Source organism: Galeopterus variegatus, unplaced genomic scaffold, assembly GCF_000696425.1.
Source record: "Galeopterus variegatus unplaced genomic scaffold, G_variegatus-3.0.2 Scaffold15, whole genome shotgun sequence".
Classification (NCBI taxonomy): domain Eukaryota; kingdom Metazoa; phylum Chordata; class Mammalia; order Dermoptera; family Cynocephalidae; genus Galeopterus; species Galeopterus variegatus.
This window is the reverse complement of record NW_007726126.1, coordinates 409,489-433,802: the sequence shown is the minus strand read 5'-3', so window position 1 is coordinate 433,802 and position 24,314 is coordinate 409,489. Positions and strand designations below refer to the sequence as shown.

The 24,314-nt window shown below is 40.0% G+C and overlaps 2 protein-coding genes across 2 annotated transcripts in view; one reads left to right on the top strand and one right to left on the bottom strand.

The window, feature by feature from the left end:
- Positions 1–10,466, bottom strand: part of AAMDC (adipogenesis associated, Mth938 domain containing) — a 52,147-nt gene extending 41,681 nt beyond the window's left edge. The window contains exon 1 of the mRNA XM_008565975.1: positions 10,430–10,466. The gene's annotated coding sequence lies outside the window, so the exon portion shown is untranslated. The remainder of the gene's footprint in view (positions 1–10,429) is intronic.
- A 359-nt stretch (positions 10,467–10,825) lies between these two features.
- The window catches only part of RSF1 (remodeling and spacing factor 1), a 161,787-nt gene continuing 148,298 nt past the window's right edge, over positions 10,826–24,314 (top strand). Inside the window, exon 1 of the mRNA XM_008565953.1 lies at positions 10,826–11,129. Coding sequence (XP_008564175.1) covers positions 10,943–11,129 — 187 coding nt within the window. The 5' untranslated portion in view covers positions 10,826–10,942. The remainder of the gene's footprint in view (positions 11,130–24,314) is intronic.

Genomic DNA, 24,314 nt, shown 5'->3' with positions numbered 1-24,314 from the left:
ACCAGCCTTGCAAGAAATTCTCAAGGGAGTCCCGCATCTGGAATCTGAAAAATGATAATCATTACCACAAATACACAAGAAAGAACAAAACCCACTGGTAGAACAAAAATGCAAACAAGAAAGAGAAAGAAACTAAATCTACCACCTCAAAAAACCAACAAACATCAAAGACAAACAATAAAAGGGGAAGAAAGAAACAAAAAATATTTAAAACTTCCAAACAAATATTGATAAAATGCCAAGCGTAACACAATACCTTTCAATAATGATCCTTAATGTAAATGGATTAAACTCCCCACTCAAGACACAGATTGACTGATTGGATTTAAAAGCTAGACCCAAGTATATGTGGTCTTTAAAAAACTCACCTCACATGTACATGCACAAACAGGCCAATAGTGAAGGGACAGAAAAAGATATACCACACAAAAGGAAACTAAAAACAAGCAGGAGTATCTATTCTTATATCGGATATAATAGACTTTAAACAAAAAACTATAAAAAGAGACAAAGAAGGCCACTATATAATGATAAAGGGATCTATCCAACAAGAAGTCATAACAATCATAAATATATATGCACCCAACACTGGAGCACCCAGATATATAAAGCAAACACTATTAGGCCAAAGAAAGAGATAGACCCCAATACAATATTAGTAGAGGACCTGAACAAACATCTGTCAGCACTGGACAGATCACCTAGGCAACAAATCAACAGAGAAATACAGGATTTAAATTATAATTTAGACGAATTGGAAATGGCAGATATCTACAGAACATTTTATCCAACAACTACAGAATACACATTCTTCTCCAGGATAGAACATTCTCCAGGATAGACCACATAACGGTCACAAACCAAGCCTCAATAAATTTTAAAAAACTGAAATAATTTCAATTATCTTTACAGACTGCAATGAGTTGAAACTACAAATCAATAACAAGCAAAACTCAGGAAACTATATGAACATATGGAAATTAAACAACATGCTTCTGAACGATCTGTGAGTCCAAGAAGATATTAAATAGGAAATCAAAATTTTTCTTGATTCTAATGAAAACAAAGACACATCATATCAAAACCTGTGGGATACTGCAAAAACAGTACTAAGAGGGAAGTTTATTGCAATAAATGCTTACATCAAAAGAAGAGAAAGATTTCAAATAAACAACCTAACACTACATCTCAAAGAATTACAAAAACAAGAACAATCCAATCCCAATATTAATAGACAGAAAGAAATAATTAAGATCAGAGCAGAACTAAATGAAATAGAGACCCACAAAAATATACAAAAGATCAATGAAACATAAGTTGGGCTTTCGAGAAAGTAAAAAAAAGACAAACCATTAGCTAGGCTAACTAAAAAAAAGAAGAAAGAAGACCCAAATTACAAAAACCAGAAATGAAAAGGGAGAGATTACAACCAATACCATAGAAATATCAAGAATCATTAGAGACTATTATAAGCAACTATCCAACAACAAATTTTAAAACTTGGAGGAAATCTGAACAGACCAATAATAAGCAACGAGATTGAAGCAGTAATCAGCATTCTCCCAACAAAGAAAAGCCCAGGACTGGATGGCTTTACTGCTGAATTCTACCAGACCTTTAAAGAGTAGTTAATACCAACTCTCTTCAAATTATTCCAACAAATTGAAACAGAGGCCATACTCCCAAACTCATTCTATGAGGCCAGCATCACCGTGATACCAAAACAAGACAAATAACAACAAAAAAAGAAAACTACAGGCTGGTATCTCTGATGAACATAGACACAAAAATCCTTAACAAAATATTAGCAATCAGAATACAGCAACACATCAAAAAAATTATACACCACAATCAAGTGAGATTCATCCCAGGGATGCAAGCATGGTTCAACATACACAAGTCAATAAATGTTATACACCACATCAACAAAATCAAGGACAAAAACTGTATGATTATCTTCATAGACATTGAAAAAAGCATTTGACAAAATTCAACATCCCTTTATGATAAAGACTCAGCAAATCAGATATAGAAGGAAAGTATTGCAACACAATAAAAGCCATATATGACAAACCCACCACCAATATTATCCAGAATGTGGAAAAACTGAAAGTTTTTCCCTAAAGAACAGGAACAAGACAAGGATGCCCATTCTCACCCCTCCTATTTAACACAGTATTGGAAATACTATCTGGAGCAATCAGGCAAGAGAAAGAAATAAAGGGCATCTAGATAGGAAAAGATGAAGTCAAACTGTACCTGTTTACAGATGACGTGATACTATATAGAGAAAAACCTAAAGACTCTACAAAAAAACTCTTAGGGTTGATAAACGATTTCAGTAAAATTGCAGGATACAAAATCAACACGCAAAAGTCATTAGCTTTTTTATACACCAATAACAAACTAGCAGAAAAAGAAATCAAGAAAGCAAACCCATTTACAACAGTTTCTTCCCCCCAAATAAATACCTAAGAATCAATTTAACCAAGGAGGTGAAAGATCTCTACAATGAGAACTACAAATCACTTCTGAAAGAAATTAAAGAGGACAGAAAAACATGGAAGGACATTCCATGCTTTCAGATTGGAAGAATTAAAATTGTGAAAATGTCCATACTACCAAAAGTGGTCTATTAGGTTCAATGCAATCCCCATCAAAATACTAATGACATTCTTCACAGAAATAGAAAAAAACAATCCTAACCTTCATATGGAACAACAAAAGACTTCCAAATAGCCAAAGCAATCCTGAGCAAAAAAATAAAATAAAATAAAGCCAGAGGAATTACACTACCTAACTTCAAATTATAGTACAAAGTTATAGTAACCAAACCAGCATGGTACTGGCATAAAAACAGACAATCGGACAAATGGAACAGAACAGAGAACCAGAAATCTACCCACATACCTATATCCAACTGATAATTGACATGCGCAACAGGAGTACACACTGGAGAAAGGATTGCCTCTTCAATAAGTGGTGCTGGGAAAACTGGACATCCACATGTAGAAGAATGGAACTAGACATGTACCTCTCGTCATATGCCAAGATCAACTCACAATGGATTAAAGACTAATATATATATAATTCCTGAAACTATAAAACCACTAAAAAAAACATTGGGGAAAGACTTTATGAATAAGACCCCAAAAGCACAGGCAACAAAAGAAAAATAAACAAATGGGATTATAACAAACTAAAAAGCTTCTGCACAACAAAAGAAATACTTAACAGAGCAAAAAGACGACCTACAGAATGGGAGAAAATATTCACAAACTATGCATCTAACAAGGGATTAATATACAGAATATACAGGGAACTCAATTTAACAGTAGAATAACAAGTAGTCCAATTAAAAAATGGCAAAGGAGGGCCGGCCTGGTGGCGCAATGGATAGTGCGCCGCTTGGGAAGCGCGGCAGCGCTCCCGTCCGAGGGTTCGGATCCCACGTACAGACCGGCTCCCGCTCACTGGCTGAGCGAGGCGCGGGAGCAACGCCGAGGCTTGCGATCCCGTCACCGGTCCCCGGTCCGGTACGGGGGCAACACTGAGGGTTGCGATCCGTTGCCGGACACGGAAAAAAGACAAAAAGACAAAAAAAAAAAAAAAAATGGCAAAGGAGCTGAATAGTCATTTCTCAAAGGAAGATATATAAATGGCCAACAGATACATGGAAAAATGTTCAGCATCACTAAGCATCAGGGAAATGCAAATCAAAACCACATTGAGGGCCGGCCCGGTGGCGCACTGGATAAGTGCGCCGCTTGGGAAGCGCGGTGGTGCTCCCGCCCGAGGGTTCGGATCCCACATACAGACCGGTTCCTGCTCACTGGCTGAGCGAGGCGCGGGGGCAACGCTGAGGGTTGCAATCCGTTGCCGGACACGGAAAAAGACAAAAGACAAAAAAAAAAAAAAAAAAAAACCACATTGACATATCATCTCATGCCAGTTAGGCTGGCCAGTATCAAAAAGAGAGAGTATAACAAATGTTGGTGAGAATGTGGAGAGAGGGGAGCCCTCCTACACTGTTGGTGGGACTGTAAATTAGTGTATCTGTTATGGAAAACAACAGAGGTTCCTCAAACAACTACAGATAGAACTGCCAGATCATCCAGCAATTCTACCGCTGGGTGTATACCCAAAGGAATGGAAATCACCATGTCAAAGGGATACATGTACTCCCATGTTTATCACAGCTGTATTTACAATAGCTAAGAGTTGGAACCAACCTGCAAGTCCATCGACCAAAGACTCGATAAGGAAAATGTGGTATATACACACGATGGAATACTACTCTGCCATAAAAAATAATGAAATTCTGCCATTTGCAGCAACATGGACAACTTAGAGAAAATTATGTTAAGTGAAATAAGCCAGGTATAGAAAGAGAAATACTGCATGTCCTCACTCATAAGTGGGAGATGGGGGAAAAAAAAATAAGAAAGAAAGATATAGCAATCACAATAATTCCTTGAACTCTCAAAAGACGACAATGGAACCGAGGAAACAGAGGTGAGAAAGGAAGAGAGAGAAGGGGAGAGAGGGTTAGGGAGACATTGTTAAAGGGCCACAAAAAATGTTTACATTGTGTAATGATAAAATTTAAAAAATAAAATAAAATAAAATCCAGGTGAAGTTGGATTTCTTATAAAAAAAGATCTATTTTGTTCATTAATCTAGGTACTCATTCACTCATTTGCCTCCACATATACATTTTACATCATAAGTCAACACACATACATTTCATATATTTATGTACGTATATATACTTCATAAAATATACTTATAAAATAATACTTATCCTTAATATATGATACAGTGTGATATTTTCTCTTCTATTTTTATTCTTTTTTGTTTTTAATATAATTGTCTTGATCCACCAAAATGATTTCAAACCCGCTATTGGGTCAAAAAATATTGCTATAACACCGAGGGTTGCAATCCCGTTGCCGGTCCCCGGTCCGGTACGGGGGCAACACTGAGGGTTGCGATCCGTTGCCGGACACGGAAAAAAGACAAAAAGACAAAAAAAAAAAAATATTGCTATAGGCTAGGGGTATATTCAAAATACTATATTTAATGATGAAGATAGCATCAGCATTAACTACATCAAAATGGAAGTGGAGTGCTGGAACAAAGTCTGCTGTGTCTGTATCAAATATTCAGTTGCTGGGAGTTGTTGGAGAGACACTGGGTAGCTACTGTGGCAAGTGTACTTAGAGGCTCAGGGCAGGGGGTATTCTGAAACTGGCATGTAAATGCAGTATGTTAATTTTTTAACAACCAGTATAGCCTTTCTGGTCCATACCAGTGAATAACAGTCCTTGGTCTATAGAATATCAAATGGCATAACGTGATCCCTGCCCTCAATTATCTAATAGTAATGTTAAAAAACATAGAGACATGTTCTAGCCAGCCACCAAATAAATTCCCAAAACAAAAAATGTGTACACATAGTTGTAACAACAGGTATAACACACTGTAATATAGGAAGTCCTCCATCACCATTTTTCTTTTCAGTAAAAATCTTTATTTCATCAGAGAAACTGATCTTAGCCATATTTTTAAGAGAAAAGAGTAGAATAATACATAACTCTTTTTTTTTTTTTTTTTTTTTTTTTTAAAGATGACCGGTAAGGGGATCTTAACCCTTAACTTGGTGTTGTCAGCACCACGCTCAGCCAGTGAGCGAACCGGCCATCCCTATGTGGGATCCGAGCCCGGGGCCTTGGTGTTATTAGCACCGCACTCTACCGAGTGAGCCACGGGCCGGCCCATAATACATAACTCTTAAGAAAAAAGATGGTCAATAAGACACTTCTAAAAGTGACTTCATCAGTAAATGGAATTCTATTGTAACACAGAATTCAGTTATTATCAAGAGAAAGAACCAGAAGATGGCTGGTTTAAGTCTTGTTTATATTAGGACTTCATTTTGTTTTCATACATTTTCTTATTAAAGGATCTTGAAGAGCATAAATTCCTATTTTTGTTGGCAATTAATAGTTTTTTCTTTTTTAAAAGATGACCGATAGGGCTGGCCTGGTGGCGCACTGCTACAGTGCGCCGCTTGGGAAGTGTGGCGGCGCTCCCGCCGAGGGTTCGGATCCCACATGCAGACCAGTTCCCGCTCACTGGCTGAGCAAGGTGCAGGGAGCAACACCGAGGGTTGCGATCCCGTTGCCGGTCCCGGGCCGGTACGGGCGCGACACTGAGGGTTGTGATCCGTTGCCAGTCATGAAAAAAGACAAAAAGGAAAAAAAAAAAAAAAAAAAAAAGATGACCAATAAGGGGATCTTAATCCTTGACCTCTTGACCTGGTGTTGTCAGCACCACGCTCTCCCAAGTGAGCCAACCGGCCATCCCTATATAGGATCCGAACCCGCGGCCTTGGTGTTAGCAGCAGCACACTCTCCTGAGTGAGCCACCAGCCAGCCCTTAATAGTTTTTTCACTGTATATAACATACATCCACACACTGCCAGCTGTACTATCTCTTTTTTTTTGCTTTTTGTCTTTTTCCGTGTCCGGCAATGGATCGCAACCCTCAGTGTCGCCCCCGTACCGGACCGGGACCGGCAATGGGATCGCAACCCTCGGTGTTGCTCCTGCGCCTCGCTCAGCCAGTGAGCGGGAACCAGTCTGTATGTGGGATCTGAACCCTTGGCGGGAGCGCCGCCGCACTTCCTTTTTTTTTTTTCTTTTTTTTGTCTTTTTCTGTGTCCGGCAACGGATCGCAACCCCCAGTGTCGCCCCCGTACCGGACCGGGACCGGCAATGGGATCGCAACCCTCGGTGTTGCTCCTGCGCCTCGCTCAGCCAGTGAGCGGGAACCAGTCTGTATGTGGGATCTGAACCCTTGGCGGGAGCGCCGCCGCACTTCCCAAGCGGCGCACTATAGCAGTGCACCACCGGGCGGGCCCCTGTACTATCTCTTTTTAAAAGCGAATTTTAAACAATTGTAATTTGTTTATCACTGATTAGGAATTCCCCACACTGAACTCAATTCACCTCAATATACATTCACCAAACTTACAGTATCTGTAAAGAAATTGTGTTAACAAATGCAAAGATAACATATGAGGGAGAAGGAAATGTATATAAACTATTCTGGTAAAAGGCAGACTACTACCAGTGCTATTTGGGAATAAAACTAATATAAAATTGAAGCATAATTACAGTTTCTAAAATTAAAAATTTTTTTTGGCAGGGTACAGGGACTGAATTCTGGACCTTGGTGTTATCAGCACCATGCTCTAACCAACTGAACTAACTAGCCAGCCTCCAGCATAATTACATTTAGTCAAATGCACAGATATTGTTTACAGTTCAATGAGTTTTGACAAATAAACTTACCAAATCAACATATAGAAAGTATCTGAAAGTCCCCTTGTGCCCCTTTCTAGTCAATCCCCTTCCAAGCTCAAAGGAAACCACTATTTTGATTTCTGTTTCCGCAGATTAGTTTGACCTTCATGTTGATGGAACTGTACGGTAACATCTTTTGTGTCTGCCTTCTTTCATGCAATATGTTTTTGAGATTTACCCATGTTGTAATGTCTATCAATAGTATGTGTCAGTTTGAGTAGTAGTCTATTGTAATATATCACAATTTATCCATTCTTCTGTTGATGAATATTTGGGTTGTTTTTGACTTTTTGGTATTTTAAATGAATTAGTCATTAATTCTTTTTTTTTTTTTTTAAAGATTTTTTTGTTTGTTTGTTTGTTTTGGTGGCTGGCCAGCACAGGGATCCAAACCCTTGACTTTGGTGTTACAAGGCTGTGCTCTAACCAATTGAACTAACTGGCCAGCCCTAGTCATTAATTCTGATCGAGAAAATTAAGAGCTTTTATTTTCTTCCTAAGAGGATGTGAAATTTGAACTATCTTAAGAAATTTCTTATTCACAAAGTTGAACTGAGTTTAATTTAATGCTTGTTTAAAGACTTCTTCATGGCAATAGCAATCAATCAATCACAGGTTTAAAAAACAGCTATTTTTTTCCACCTTTACATTCCAGTCTGATATATATAACTCAGTTATTTAACTACATGAATTGGGATTAGACTCTTGTAACTCACAATTTCTCTTAGCCCAGAAAGGCAAGAAGAAATGGTAGTATTACACTTGTGAGTCGTTTTATTTTCTTTTCAAGAACAGACTTGGTGAAGGCATGACCTAAACCTTGCTTTGTGGTAAAACAACTCTTATCTTTTGGGTGGATATAACTTTCTGATGGCCAAGGACTTTGTTCCCGTGCCAATCTAGATTAGAAAAGGCAGAAACTCTAACCCTACTTATCAGTCCCCCTTCGAATAATGCTGTGAGCATTGAGAAAAGAAAACTATAGTAATAATGCTTTAATTTCTTTTTTAGAAAGTTATTTTACAACTTCACGGAAGAGTGGGAGGTGAGGTGTTGGAAAAGCTGAAAGCAAAGAGAAAGGAACTGGTGGGTAAGGTTCACACAATGAGATAATTAAATCTTACTTTTGGTTTGAAGATTCTTTCCATAGAAATTCCTTCACAAAGATGTAATTTTAAGTATTGTGTACCTGGCTTTTATTTAAGGTCAACTAAGTAACGACTATGTGTGACTATGTTTTTTTTTTTTTTTTAAATCTCCATAAAACTTGTTAAAGATGTACTCTGGGTCAGATTTTTCTTAAACTGGGTCTTCAGGTCCCCAGGGTCTAGAGATACAGCATATACTTGGCAGTTTGAGAATTCTATCAAAATGTTTTAGTTTATTTTGGATTTCATTTCAGTGATAGCTTAAAAACAGTATTTTACTACTCATTAAATTAAAACCTCTTTTGCAATAATTCACAACCATACTATATTTTCCTAAAATAAGACTTTTTTTTTGGCTGGCAGGAATGGGGATCCCAACTCTTGTTGTTACCAGCACCATGCTCTCCCAAGTGAGCTAACCAGCAGGCACATTAAAGTAAGACTTTAATTTCTGTTTTTATAACTTTTTTATCGTGGTAAAATATATATAACATAAAATTTACCATTTTAACCACTTTTAAGTGTATACTTCAATAGCATTAAGTACACTTACATTGTTGTTTAGACTTTAATTTCTTACATCAATATTTCTTAAACTGGAATATTCTAAAGTATTTGCCAAGTTTCACAAGATTTTTTCCTTTTAAAATGGTTTTACTTAGAATAGTTATTCCAGGTAATAAATTCCTCTTAAAATATAGAATTTTTCTCTCTTGATAAATGAGTATTCCTTCCTTAGATAATGAGAATGATACAGACCATTATAGTTTTTCCCTTTTCCCCTTTTTACATGGAAACGCAGAATAAAATTCAATGTTTAACTGTGTGTAATCATTTTTCCTGTTCCTGATAAAATTGTTTACCCATCTACATACTTTTTTATCTCCTTTAAATCATAAATTTTCCTATTTTACATGGTTTGTGTTGTATCTTGTTTCAAATTCTTTTTAGGAAGTAGGTACTATGTAAGATTCAACTGCACTCTGAAGATTTTGGCTCAAAGTAATAAATTGTAGACTAAATAAATATAGCTGAATTAAGTCTAAATTATAGGAACTCCTTTCGTCGATAACAACAACCAATACGGTATTTTTAAGGTACTTAGAATGTGCAGGGCATTGTGTTAATACTCAGTTTACTGTGAATTATCTAGCAAAACCCTATGATGTAGGTACTAGCATCACTACATTTTATAGAAGTTCAAAGAGGTGAAGAAATTTCTGCAATGTCATGAAGTGGTCTTGTTAGGACTCAAGTCTAGCTGAATGCACAGCTCGGGCTCCTAACCATAAAGTATACATTCCTTCCCAAGTTGCACATTCTATTTTACATCATTGGTGGTTTTTCTCTGGGATTCGTTGTGGGAGAACGTTCACTGCTACTCCCAACGGAGTGGAACCCTGTCTTCTAACAAACTTTTTGCTGTTCCACCGTACCTATCATGTTCGCTTTCTTAGTGGCGTCCTAAATGACCCTCCCACTCTGGCCCCCCCAGAGTCTCTTCCTCTCAGACCCTAGTCCCTCAACAGAGCCCGTCCCCCTCACCCCCTGGTAACCTCAGCACAGCCCCTCCCCTCATGCCTCCTGCAGAGCCTGCCCCTTCAGATCCTTTTCTCCCAAGTGGGCCCCTACTTCTCACTCTGGTGATCCCCGCAGAGACCCGTCCCTCAGGCCCTTGTTTCCCCTGCGGTTCTTGTACCCCAGCAGAGAACAATACTTCTCAGCAAACCTTCGCAGAGACTTCCTACAAAGGTCCCATCCCGACCTCTCATTAAGGGCACCTCTGTACCTTTCCCCTTCCCAACTCCCTCTCATAATCGTGCTTTTACCCCCGCTTCTTATCCACTCTCTTCAACTTCCCCCACCATCTCGTGCCCAATTGCAGTTCCTGGATCCCCCTCGAAAACTCACCAGCCGCACTCTCCTCGGAGCTGCCCTCCCAGACGGCTCGGTGCTTTCCCACTCGCCTCGGAGCCTTGCCCAGCTCACCCGCCGGGAGTAAGCCCTTCGGCCGCCTGGAGCCTGAAGACCCGCCCCCCCCAAGTCTATTGGTCACCGTTCTTGAAACGTCCCGCCTCTCCAGCGTCCAGCCCGCCTCTCCGCCCCGCTTCCCTTGTTTTCATTCCCCCTGTCACACGAGGCAGTGGCAAGCCCGAAGTGGGCGGGGAGAAGTAGGAGAGGAGGGGGCGGGAAGAGGCGGAAAGTGAAAGGAACAGAGCGCCTCTCTGTCCGCCGTCTGACTCGGTTCTCGACTGCTCCCGGCCGCCGCTGTATTGTGGGATCGCGGCGCCGTCCCTGAGAAGCTCGGATCTGAAGGGGAGCCCACTCGAGAGCGCCTCCTGTCGTCCGTAAGGCTGCCCGGCCATTCCTCGGCATCCAGACTCCCCCCACCTCCCCATCGCCGCCTCCATCCTCCAGTTCAAAATGGCGACGGCGGCGATAGCGGCAGCGGCGATGGCTCCTCCGGGCTGCCCGGGTTCGTGCCCCAACTTCGCCGTAGTCTGCTCTTTCTTGGAACGCTACGGGCCGCTGCTAGACCTGCCTGAATTGCCGTTCCCCGAGCTGGAGCGGGTGCTGCAGGCACCGCCGCCGGACGTCGGCAACGGAGAAGGTAAGCGAGGGGCCCGAACGCCCGGCGGGAAGCGGCCCGGGCGCGCTCCTTCTCTCCGCTCTTCGCAGACTCCCCGGGCCTCCGCGGCTGTGTCCTATCCCTGGAGGGGCGCGGCTCCACCGGGCCCATCTTCTCGATCTGGCCCCGGGGGTCTTGAGCAGTGGGGAGGCGGGGTGGAGGCCCCCTAGGGCCACTCTGTCGGGCGGGGAGCGGAGGTGGGGGCGTCGCGGGCTAGGTGTGGGCTGGGGACGGGGAGGGGTCATTGTGCTGGTCGGCCGCCCCTGGGACTGCTCCCTTGCGCTGGGGGCCGGCCCTCCACCCCTTCTCCCCGGTGGTGGCGGGGGGAAGGGGAGCGCAGGTTCCGGCCAGCTTTGCGCTTTTCTCCTCCTCCCCTCCCTGGTTGTCTCCCCTCCTCCCACCAATCCTCCCGACCATCTCGGGGAGGCTCGGCCCATCTTCTCGTGGCGCCCCCTATCTCCCTCCACCTGGGTGGGCGGGGGCCAGCGGACACTCAACTCTCCCTCCCTCTTGTGGGAACTCCCCCGAGGGAGTCGGCTCGTGTCCTTCTTCCTTTCCCCTGGAGGGCCGTTTTAACCCCCAAAACTCCTTCCTCCTAGTATGGAGGTCTGCTCCTTCCCCATGGGAGGGGGTCCTCCTCCGTTCTCCAGTGGAGGCGGGGAGAGGCTGTTCAGCTTCTCCGCTTTGGGGAGGAGAGGGTTAATTCCTCCTCCTCCATAGTTTTCCTCTTTCCTCTCCCGACCTCCCCCAAAATAATAGAAAAGCATCTCCCCACTTTTCCTATCCCTTCCCCCTTCATCTTGGCAGCAGGGCTTAGGGAAAGAAGTCGCCCTCCCATTTGCAGGGTGGGGTGGGGTGGTTAGTGTGTAGGCTGGAGGAGGGGCTCTGACGGAGGGGGAAACAGTTGAAGAAGGTGCTTGTTGCTCATGTTTCTCTCTCCGGTGCCGCTGGTCTATTATTGGTGTTCGCAAGTGGTGCTCCTTCCACATAAGGCCACCGCGCGGGTGCAGGGCGCATGCTCTGCCCGGCCCCATTGAAACTTCCTGCTGCTGCTGCTGCTGCTGCTGGTTCTGCTCGAGCATCTCAGAGCTGCGCCTGCTGCCTCCAGCTCTCACACTGAGCGCTTACCGTCATCCCTATTTATTTCTGATCTATGCCTTTCCTTTTCTGGCACATTTCTTTCCTCAGAGAAGGCTTCTTGTTGTTGTTGTACTTTGAGCATTGCCTTTATCTGGGAACAGCCCTTGGATGGAGAAGAAACGTTTCCAAATAGATCTTTTTTTTTTTTTTTTAATCCATATTAGATGGCCAGATGGACTGGTTATCATACAAGACAGGTAGCTGTTTCCTTTCCAAGCAAACAGAGTTGGTCTACTGTTCTCTATGGAAATGAAGAAGTTTCGTTAACAATATGTTTATATTGCTGAGTGTGAAAATCTTCAAAATATTATCTGTGTATGATGTTGTGGCTACCAAAGACTCAAATAGTCATTGTGAAGTAGGATTCCTTACCAAGTTGATTTTAGGAGACCTTGGGAAATAATAGTAATGTATCCGTCAGAGAGAGAAATATGGGAGTTTGGGGAAAGGATTGCTGGTAAATTGTTTTTGGAATTTACTTGGACCAAGTTGAAAGGCAGGCATAGGCTTCCTGGATGGCATGTATTTTGGGTAGTGTGTAAGATTGCTTGCATCTCCATTCCTTTTAAATATTTTGACCAACTTCATTTAGTTTATATTAATACCTGAAGAAAAAAATATCAGGGTCAGTTTAATACTTCTACTGCAGAGTTGATCAGTGGGCCACCAGCTAAATAAAATAGGATATAATATCATTAGTATAGTTGCTGAGGGAACTGATAATAATAGATCATGTCAAAAGGTGATCAAAGGATAATTATTAACTAATGTTACACAGTTGAAGACATTTGGCAAAGGAAAAGTCTCTTCAGGTGAAATGCCGTTACTGTGCAGGGAAAAACATTTCAGAACTTTAATGGCCGTCAACTTGTAATAGTTGATAAAAAAAAAATACTGGTTCAGCTAACAAGATTTGAACTGAGTCTTTTTGGGAAGGAGTTGTGGTGCACTAGAAAGAGTTAAAAGACATGGATTTAGTGTTGAGCACTGTCATATGTAGGTTGTAGGGCAAATCATTTAATTTACATGGACCTCAGTTTCTTCAGTAAATTAGAGATAATATCTGAGGATCAAATGAAAAAATGTTTCAAAATCCTTTCTTATAAGCTAAGCACTTACAAATATTCTTGTATTACAATTTTATTAAAGGTGTTTTTCAGATAAAAGACATGAGTGCATGTCTAGATTATTAGCTCTAACCAACTGAGCTAACCAGCCAACCCCTTTTTTGGAATTAAAATGTTAAATTGTTAGCATATTGTGAGCACAGGTATGTGCAAGTAGTTCGGCAAGTTCATGGAAAGATTCATATTATCTTTTAATTCTGTTTTTCCCCAAACTTTTTGAAGTACCCTTGTAGTATTGAGCTCTTATGCTCTTGGAGAAAAGTCAGTGTTATATTTTTTTGCTTTATATACATTTCGGTATTTTTATTTTTACTATTTTTTGGAGGCTGTCCAGCATGGGGATCCGAACCCTTGACCTTGATGTTATCAACACCGTGTTCTAACCAATGGAGCTAATCAGCCAGACTTAAATTTAAGTATTTTTAAAAGGTGCCATTTAAAAAAATCCTAGTTTATAAAACTTCAGGTTTTTTCCTAGTGTGGTTAGCCTTAGAATAACGCCTTAAGTATATTCTTCTAAGGTGCCAGTTTAATAGTTTCTAAATAGCATTTATTGTGATGTATAAACATTATGACATCCTTTGGAGGAAACTGTAGTTCTTTATATTGTTCTTGTTTAAGCACTTTGTGACCTCTCTCCTAAAAATGTGTTTATATGTTTTAATTTGACATTGTGCCTTTGGTTAGAATGCTCTGTTCCCCAGAGAGTCAATTACAAAATTTGGTTTTATAAACTACTTGTTTAATTTTAATGACATAATAATAGCTGCCATTTTTTGAGTGTTTTCTGTGTGTAAGCATTATCTCATTCCTTACAACTATTCTCTGAAGTTGGTACTATTATTCTTATCTGGCAGTCTTCAAGAGGTTCGTGAGGTTGATCAGTTAGTGTTAGAATCTGATTTCCAACCCAGGTCTGTTTTGAGTCCAAAGGCACAGAATTGTAAGACCCTGGTTCTCAAACTGCATCAAGGCAACCCAGGGTATGTTGCCAACTTGGCAGAGGTTCCATTTCATATTTTAAGTGTTCAAGAGAGATACAGTGATACTTCACTGTTGATTGCCACGTGAACTATTAGCTTGATATAGTTGATTGTTTCAACAGTAGATTGTGCTACAGTCCTTTAGATGACATAGCTTTGTGAAATAGGGTTTTTAGGGGTTGCTGTGATAAAGTACTGCATGAAAATCAATGTGGAACAGGAAATAGGATAGCAGTGTGGACTCTTATTCCAAGTTTTGAGAGGTTGTGTGCAGTGTCCAATAGTAATATACATTCCTTAAGTAATTATGGTTGTTTAAGGATGAAGTAAAAATATGATTTTTTTCAATTTAGGTAGATTTATTTTCCACATGGCTGCAAATTACTGTACTTAATAAGTGGAACTGTTATTATTTCCTGGCCAATGGCTGCTGTGAGAAAATTACTGAGACACTTAGGGTGCCACGAACCTAGAGAGTTTGAGAACTTCTGCTCAAGTGACTCTTATTGAGTTTTGAGGCTAGAAAGAACTATTTTGTCCATTTTTGCCTTTATCTTGCAGGGCAGAAAACCAAGGTGCAGAGATAAATTTCAATTGTATTCAGTTAACTATTGGTGTTGTTCAAACTGTTATTTGAAAAGTGTACCTATATGCTGAAATTACCAGCCAAAAATTTTAGATTTACAGTTGATATTAATTTGAATAGGAAAAGGGTATGCCAAATGAAGATGGTAGTTCGTCTTCTTTCCCTGAACTTTACTTTAGTCCTCCCAATTCTATGCTCTGTATGGACATCCCCAGTTTTCTCCTAACTGGAAATAGATGATTTGGGGAAAAAAAGTAGATGTCGACTTTGTGAGATTGCTGACATCCACGTCTCCTAAGTATCTTTCCTCTCCTGCAGAGGATATTCGTTCTCAAGAGGAAAATATACTTTTTCATTCTTTAAAGATAGTCTTTGTGTGGATATTGGTTGAGGAGTTACATACATCTGATAACGATCTATTAAGGTATACTGTGTATGGATAATATGTTAAGTTTCTCATAGTTTATATTCTGGTTGGCTGAATTATTTGTATGGTATTGAATAAGTTAAGTTGAATCATTAGTTTGTGGATTTTTTTTGTTTCATTTATTTTTTTGCATTTAATTTAATGATTTAATGATTTATTTTATTTTATTTTTTTTGTCTTTTTCGTCACCGGTAAGGGGATCGCAACCCTTGGTGTGGTGTCGCCCACACCGCGCTGAGCGCACCGGCCATTCCTATATAGGATCCGAACCCGCGGCGGGAGCGTCGCTGCACTCCCAGCGCGCACCTTCCCGAGTGCGCCATGGGGTCGGCCCAATGATTTAATGATTTAAAGTTTAACTCTTGCAGTGAAAATGTCAAGTATATATCTTACTGGAATTATGATTTTAATTTAATATGTTCTGGGCCAGCCGGGTGGTGCACTGGGTAGAGTGCGGCGCTTGGGAGTGTGGTGGCGCTCCCACCGAGGGTTCGGATCCCATATAGAGACCGGTCCACTCACTGGTTGAGCGCGGTGCGGGCGCGACGCCGAGGGTTGCGATCCCGTTGCTGGTCACGAAAAAAGACAAAAAGGAAAAAAAATTTAATATGTTCTTACTGTTGCTAATTAATTGTGTGTCAGTACTTTTTAGGTATATTTGATGAAGTGGAAAGGTGACTTACCGTAACTGGGGCTATTATCTGTTGTTTTAAACAAAAGATCTTACCAGGTGCGTGTACCAGAGGTTGCATGGATCCACAGTGGTAGACAGTTGGTGGTGGCATTGCTGGAGCTAGAGCCTGGTTTGGTTGAAAATGTACTGTTTGGGCCCTTTTGCCCTTGAAGAAATAAATTTCTTTTTTTTTGTCCTTTTTGAGATCGGCCGCACCGCGCTCAGCCAGTGAGCGCTGTGAGCGCACCGGTCATCCCTATATAGGATCCGAACCCGCAGCAGGAGCGCTGCTGCGCTCCCAGTGCTGCACTCTCCGGAGTGCGCCACAGGCTCGGCCCTGAAATAAATATTTTTTAGGGCATCTACTAGAGGGAGAGAGAGAAATGTATTTCTTCTTCATCGTTTTTGGTATGTCACAGAGTTGAAGTAACCAAAACTTACAGAGGTTTGGAGGGAGGTTGTTGGCATTGTCCTAAGGTAAGAGGTTATGGGGACAGAGGGGCTTCTGGCTATGATGGGCCTGTTAGTGCAAACTGGCTTACTATTTTTTTGTCTTTCAATTACTAAGAAGTTTGCCTTGGAATTAAGATGTGTTAAATTCTTGCGCACACCTCACCAGTAAGAAAGGTAATTATTTATTAGGTATTCCATTCACTTAATATGTATATTGAACATCTGCTGTATGCTAAGTACAGTAAACATTATGGGGATTATTACACAAAATAAAAGACTTATTCAAAGACTATTGTTTCTTTGGAGTTTTATCAAGTGGAGAAGTAGTCTATACATTCTAGTCTGTAAATTATATACTAAAATTATCCCTGTCACAATTTTATGCTGAGATGTATGACTGCATGCAGTGTGGAAAGTCAGGCCCACAGTAACATTTTCACTTGAATCATGTATTCCAGGAAGACATTTATGTGTTGCTAGATTTAAGAAAATTTCTTCCAGGGTCAAAGGTTTGGATCCCTGTACTGGCCAGCCACCAAAAAAAAAAAAAAAAAAAAAAAAAAAAAAAAAAAAAAAAGAAAGAATTTCTTTGGTTCTCCACCTGATGAGTATAGTCTTAATATTATGCTTCCCCTCCCCCTTCCCCCCCTTATTTTACTGTAGGGTAGATCCCATTATGAAAGATATCAGGATGTTTTCTATTTTCTTTTCATGTTAGAACTTTTATAATATCAAATACTGCTTGAGAGAATAATCTGGGGCTTCATTTAAAAATAAATGATTTCTTTCAACAAATGGTAATGATTATCTACTATGTGCCAGGCACACTCATATTCTTGGGATACCTTAATAAGCGAGAAAGGTAACAAACACCCTTACACTTACAGAGCTTATAGTTTAGCAGCAAAGACAGGGAGGAGGGAGGCACTGAAATTCAAAAAACATATGCTTTGGGTTTCCAAGTCACTCAGTAATTAAATCTCTTAAATAAAAGAGGAAAACAGACTTAAATAGTATTAAACTGGTATCAGCTTCAAACATTATCGAATGGATTATGTAATTATTTTATGTAGACCTGAGAATAATTTCTTAGGTGAATGCCAGCTTTATAAAAACTTCTTGTTTTTATCCTGAGTTTAGGAATGTGTCACTACCAGATGAATTATCATATCAGTTTTCCATTATCTCTGTGTATGTGTGTCCTTTTATGGATTACAAATGGCAAACTTTGATCCCAGCCTATTTTCCATCAGTCATTTAACAGACCTACTTTTTTCTTTCAAGTTTTGCTCTAAATTAAGTAAATTTAAATACTCATTTAAAAAATACTTATCAAGTAAATTTGGCTTCTCCCAAAATAAGTTATGTAAAGAATTCTGACAACAATTTTTCCCATAAATTGTGCCATTATTTATTTATTTGTTTGTTTGTCTATCTATCTATCTAATCTATCTATCATCTATCTGTCTGTCTGTCTGTCTGTCTGTCAGTCAATCATCTATTTATTTATTTATTTATTGCTGCTAGCCAGTATGGGCATCTGAATCTGTGACCTTGGGGTTATAAGGCTGAGCTCTAACCAACTGAGTTAATCAGCCAGCCTAAAACACTTTATTTATTTTTATGTACCATTATGTTAATAAAAGGTAAAAATTTCTGAAGAAGCAGGGGGTAGGGAGTGGGGGTAGATGGGGGAGTTGGCATTGTTTATTATTATCTTACTAATTTAGAGGCTGGGCATATGAACAAGAACTAAGAGTTATTCTTACAAGTGTATTTGCCCCAAATCAGGGTTATTTTCTTTTCATTATAAGAACATGGGTTATGAGAGAGCACACCAAGCAGAAACTGAGATCAAGAAACGAAAGCATGAGAGGAGACTTGACAGGTTCCTTCCAGCAGATAGAACAGGTTCCAGCCTATATAGTTAAATAAAGTTTGCTTGAATAGCAAAATTATGTTGTGTACATGTGGCTCATATAAGCAAAAGTTCTCCAAGGAAACATATTTAGTGAAGGCTGAGTCTATATATTTTAGACTCTAAACCTTTCTTCATGTATTTGTACATGTTTATCTTAATCATTTTCTGGATGGTAGGATTATGGATTTTTATTATTATTTTTTTTGTTTTTCACATTTCATTTTCTATACTAATTATGTATTTCTTTAGTAATCACCCCCAATTTTTTAATGTAAAAGTAGAAGTTTTATGAAAGGAAAATTGAGTTGCTACTTTTATTTATTTACTCTTAATTTTTTTTATTTTCATTTTTAAAAATTTTATCAAATCATAATTGATTATATATATTTTTGGAATTCAGTTTTGACATATGTTAATCAAATCAATGTTACTAGTATATATATTGTTACAAATTGTACTTATTCTTTATGCCCTTTGTCCAATCTCTCCCTATCCCCTTCTTCCTCCCCCTTCCCACCACTGATAACCCTAGATTTGTTCTGTCCCTCTGAAAGAGTAATGGTTACTCTGTTGATTTGTTGCCTAGATGATCTGTACAATGCTGAGAGGTATGTTCTGGATACCGAATATTATTGTAGAGCAGGTGCTTCTTCTGTCACTCTGGAATGGGCTTTGTGGAGAGAAACATCTTCTTTGGTCTCTGCTGGTGACTCTCCTTGTGTCAGTGCACTCCAGTGGCTGGCGGACTATCTGTGTGGTGGTTGTGATGTCTAGCCACGTTTGTGGCACCATGGTTACAGTGGTGGCTGTGGTGGGCCACCCACATGGAGGTGATGTTTTTGGCATGCTCCTTGGTGCTGGTGGTGTTCTAGTTGTGGGGGGGTCCAGTTCCTGGTTCCAGACTCCGAGTCTCTGGGTGGGCCCCAAAGAGCTGGCAGTGTGCCTGGTTGTGGGTGGGCATGTCCTGAGCCCCCAGGCTGGGCCCTGAGGCACTGGCATTGTGTCCATTGACTGGGCAGGGGTCCAGTCCCTGGCTCCATACCTCAGGTCCCCTGGAGGGTTCCAAGGTGCTGGTGGCATGCCTGGGCCGGAACTAATCTTTTGTCCTTTGCTTACTTCTAAAATGCAGGAACTTCCTGTGGGAACCAGTACTTGAGCTTTGTGGTTGAGCTAAATTGATGCTTTGCTGCTGTTTCCCTAGGGAAGACTTTTTCTGCAGCTCAGCGTTTGATGGTTGACCAGAGACCTGGTGCACCTGGGTTGTGTAGAAACTCTGATCTAGGTCTGAATCTTTTCATCAAACTGCACCCCATGCAATTCTGCATTCCCGACCAGTTTCCTCTGAGTGGTCCTGCACTGTTTGGGGAGTGGATTGGCTGTCCTTGCTATGTCCCATTGTTCTCCAGGTGGACCTGTCTCCCCCATTGCCTGTGCTCCAAACACTTCCCATGAGTCGGGCTGTGCGCTGGTCCCTAGCGATGACTCACCAGCCTCTGAGTGGCTCCCCTTTACCAGCTGTTCTGGCTCTTCACTCCTGTGTGGGTCCACAGGGAACCGTTTTAGTGGTCTTGCTGTCCTGGGGACCACCAAGGCCCTCTTCGCCCCTGCAGCCTCCAAGCAACTCCATCCAAAGGGCACAGCTGCAGGGCACAGCTGCGGCTCTTGCCAGCTCCTGCTTCATGCGCTCAGCAACTCCAGCCTTAAAGTGGCTGCAGCATGAAATGCTCCAAGCAGTTTTTTCTTTCTCTCATCATGGCTTCTCCCCCTTCTTGAGCTCTGTAGGTCTTTCCAACTCTTTCCCTGAGCTCCAGTGGCCCCAGCTTGGCTGTTGTTACATTTTTATAGTTGTAAATTGGTTGATTTGTGGGAGGGAGTGACGCTGGGGACCATCTGTTCTGCCATCTTGACCGGAACTTATATTTACTCTTAATCTTGAATTACCTCTTCCACTGAATGTTACCGTTGTCCACTCAAGTCACCCAGGTCAGAAACTGAAATACTTTCTACTTTGTTTTCAAGTCTCATTGAGTCTATTTCTTTATCCCCTTTTATATTCAACCTCACTTTTCTATTGTCATTGCTACTGTTTGAATCATGCTGAACTGCTTGCAGATCTCTAAAGGTGTGAAAGGTTGTTTCACATCTTTATGCTTCTTCCTCATCCTCGGGGTTGAATATCCCGTCTCCATTTTCCTTTCCTTGCCTGCTCACTGTACTCCTACCCCTCCCTTATGAATCTGCTCTGTAAACACCAAGTGCTCTGTAAAGTTCTTCTGCTTCCTCCCTCTCTCTCAAGTTAAATTAATCACTTCCACCTCTCATCCCATATGTACCCTGTTTAGATTTTATGTCACAGTATTCATGCCACTTCTTGCCCTTATGGTTCTTGCCTACAAAGCAGTAAGCTCCTTGAGGGCAGGGATTTTTATCCCCAGTGACTAGTGGATAATAGCAAGTGCTTAATAGATGTTTATGAAATGAATAGTTTTTTCCCAGTTTATTATAGGACCATGTTTTGCTCTAAACCTTCTTTTTAGAATTAAATCTTATATAAGGTAAATTTTTAAATTAAATGTTTGCCCAGCATATGAGAATTTACATTCTTTCCATTGACAATTGGAAGTAATTGACACGTTGGCTAGTGTTACCACTTGAATTAAGCAGATTTTATGTCTCATTTTATTAGATGCAATATTGTGTTTAAAATAAATGCTTGTAATTGGAAGTTAAAGCCTAGTTCTGTGATAGTTTAGTATATAGGCGTGGGCAAACTATAGTCTCTGGGACAAATCTGGCCTGTCATCTGTTTTTGTAAATGAAGTTTTATTGGTAAACAGCAATGTTCATTTGTTCACGTTGTTGTCTATGGATGCTTTCATACTACTATGCCAGAGTTGAGTAGCTGTCACAGAGAACATATAAGCCTGCAAAACCAAAAGTATTTACTAACTGGCCCTTTACAGAAAGAAAAATTGCCAATCCTTATTCTGGTATATGAAAAAGAAATCTATCAGGTGATTCTTTCTGTGTGTGAGAACACATTTAGAACCAGTATAGTACAAATTAAGTGCCTAGAGTGTCCTGTGACTGAAAATATCAGTGGAGCAGTAGTTTCCTCAATATTTTAATATCTAAGTTTACATACAACTCTTACTATTACTCTTCTTTCTTAGGTGAGTCTAAAAGCTTTTCTGTTAACAGGATGATGACATTACATTGAATAATTTCTTTTACTCGAGGATAGCCATAGGTTCCTCTGCCTAATTATCATAAGGCAACCCTGGGATGGGGGCCAAGTGACATAGTAATTGGTAGTAAGGGTAGGAGTTGTTGTAACATTGCTGTTATACTGGCCTCAGAGTCTTTTCCAAGCAGACTGATTTAAAATCTGATTTGGAGGTATAGTTCCCAGGTCTTGGTGAAGATAAGGTTTGATAAATGGTGATGCAGTGTACTCAGAAGGATGTAGTTTTATTGAAGGTAGAATTTAAGAGATTTACTTAAGTTACTTAGAGGATAGAAGGTTGGGAGAGAACATACTAGACAGTAACCAATAGTGTGTAGAATTTGTGGCTTGATCATCAGTCAGTGAGTGTGTTTTACAGGAAAATGCAGTGTTGGTTATGAGGCTTTGGCATTTGATATGCTGGATATCTCAGGGACATTATTTTGATACCCTATTCATTTTGTTCTAAGCAACCTCTCAAATGACTGCAAATAAATATAATTGCCACTTTCTCAATGTTTAAGTTTAAAAGCCTTTTAGGGAAAAAATATAGAATCGGTTATTCCAAATTGTAACTTGCTTTTAGTGTTTGTAGTTTTGCAATATAGCAAGATTGTAACACCTTGAAAAACTGACTAATCAGAGGTATAATGATGGTTAATTTATATTTCCATTTAGGTCTTGCCAAGCTCTCTTTTATTAGAACTATAAAGGAGCCATCTAAAGCAGCAATAACTTGGGCTGGCATCTAAATTCAGACATTCCATAATATTCCTTATTTTAAGGTCTTTTTGGTCCTGTAAGTTTTGACTGTGATTAACTGGTTTGTCCTTGCTGTCTTTCTTTTTGTTTTGATGGCCTTTTTTTTTTTTTGGCAGCTGGCTGGTAAAGGGATTGAACCCTGGATCTCGGTGTTATCAACACCATGCTCTAACCAATTAGCTAACCGACGAGCAAATTTTTTTTTTTTTTTGGCAGTTGGCTAGTTCGGGGGTCCTTTTTCATTTTATAACCTATCTTCTCTTCTGCTCTTACCTGGTTTGGTTCATTATGATGACTTTATCTCACCCTTTTTCTCTTCTATTTTCCTGTATTTTGGACTTCCCCATTCAACCATAATTAAATTCTCCATTCCCATCTTTTATAAAAATTAAAATAAATTATGAAAATGTAAAAATAAGGGGCTTTGTAGTGTGCATGCTCTTTCATAATTTCATAGGTTAAATGCCTGTAGTAATAATGTTATAGGTATTAGTGCTTATTGTTGAGCCAGACTCCATAGTAAAGTCTTCTACCAAGATTACTTTATTTAATCCTCACAACCACTCTATAGTACTGTTATTTTTATTTTGTAGATAAGGAAACTGAATCTTAGGTAACTTGCCTGAAGTCACACAGTGTTAAAGAGTTAGAGAAAAATTTGACGAAATGAATAGTTTGTAATGCCTGGGAATTAAAGCTGGGTAATTCTGGCATCAGAGCCCTAGCTCTTAACCATTGTACTCTCATCTCAAGTATGATATTATAATGATTATAATTTGATCCCCAATACTGTAGTCTTCATCTGAGTGCTGAGAAATGATCTGAATACTTAGGCTTCTGAGTCAGATTATAGCATTCTTTTCCACTCACTTACATTTTTTTTTTACTTTTAATAGTTCCAATTTTATTATTAAGAGAATTATTCATAAATGGTATGTTTGAATGGGATACTGAAGTATATTGAAACTAAAGAAATACAAGTTCAGTTAGGTAGGTACAGTTGAATGCCTTGCACATGAATCTTTATCTCCTCTTCATCATTGCCTAAGACAGCCCTTCTCGTCACACTTAGATCTTCTTGGATCTTTTTTGAAATGAGACTCCATCTCCTGTAGCTATAAAATTCTGTGCAGGGTGTGTTCCCCTACTGCTATGACTCCCATTTACCCTAATTAAAGAAATGGTTTTATTTTTCCTTCTAGTTCAGTAGTTTTCAACCCTTTTTATAATCATGTGATTTAATTAACTATGTCTGCCTGCACATTGGAATCATTTGAATCCCTCTGAAAAATGCTGATGCCTGGGCCTTACTGCACTCCATTAAAATCAGAATCTCTGGGGATTGAGGTCTTGGCATGAGTGATTTAATTTAATTTTATTTTTTGGCAGCTGGCTGGTAAGGGGATCTGAACCCTTGACCTTGGTGTTCCCAGCACCATGCTCTAACCAAGTGAGCTAACTGGCCAGCCCAATGAGTGATTTTAATGGGTAGTCAAGAATACCTGTTCTCACCTTGTCCTGATACTTTTCTACAAATTTTGTCCTAAAGTCTATGTTTTCTAGTATTAATAAAGCCACTGCAGCTGTCTTTTGTTTATTGCTTTGCATGATATATTGTTTTCTGTCTTTTAAAACTCCTTGTGTCTTTGATTCTAAAGTGTGTCTCTTGTAGACAGCATATATTTGTATCATGTTTGCATGGTCATGTTTGCATGAATCTAGTCATACAAACAGTTATAATATAGAAATATAACTGCTTTCTAGAGCAATACCAAGATGTTTTGGGAATATAAAGGAGCAAGTGTCTAACTTTGCCCAGGGAAAATTATAACATCACTATAGTCATTATGGAAATTTTAATGGTTGAAT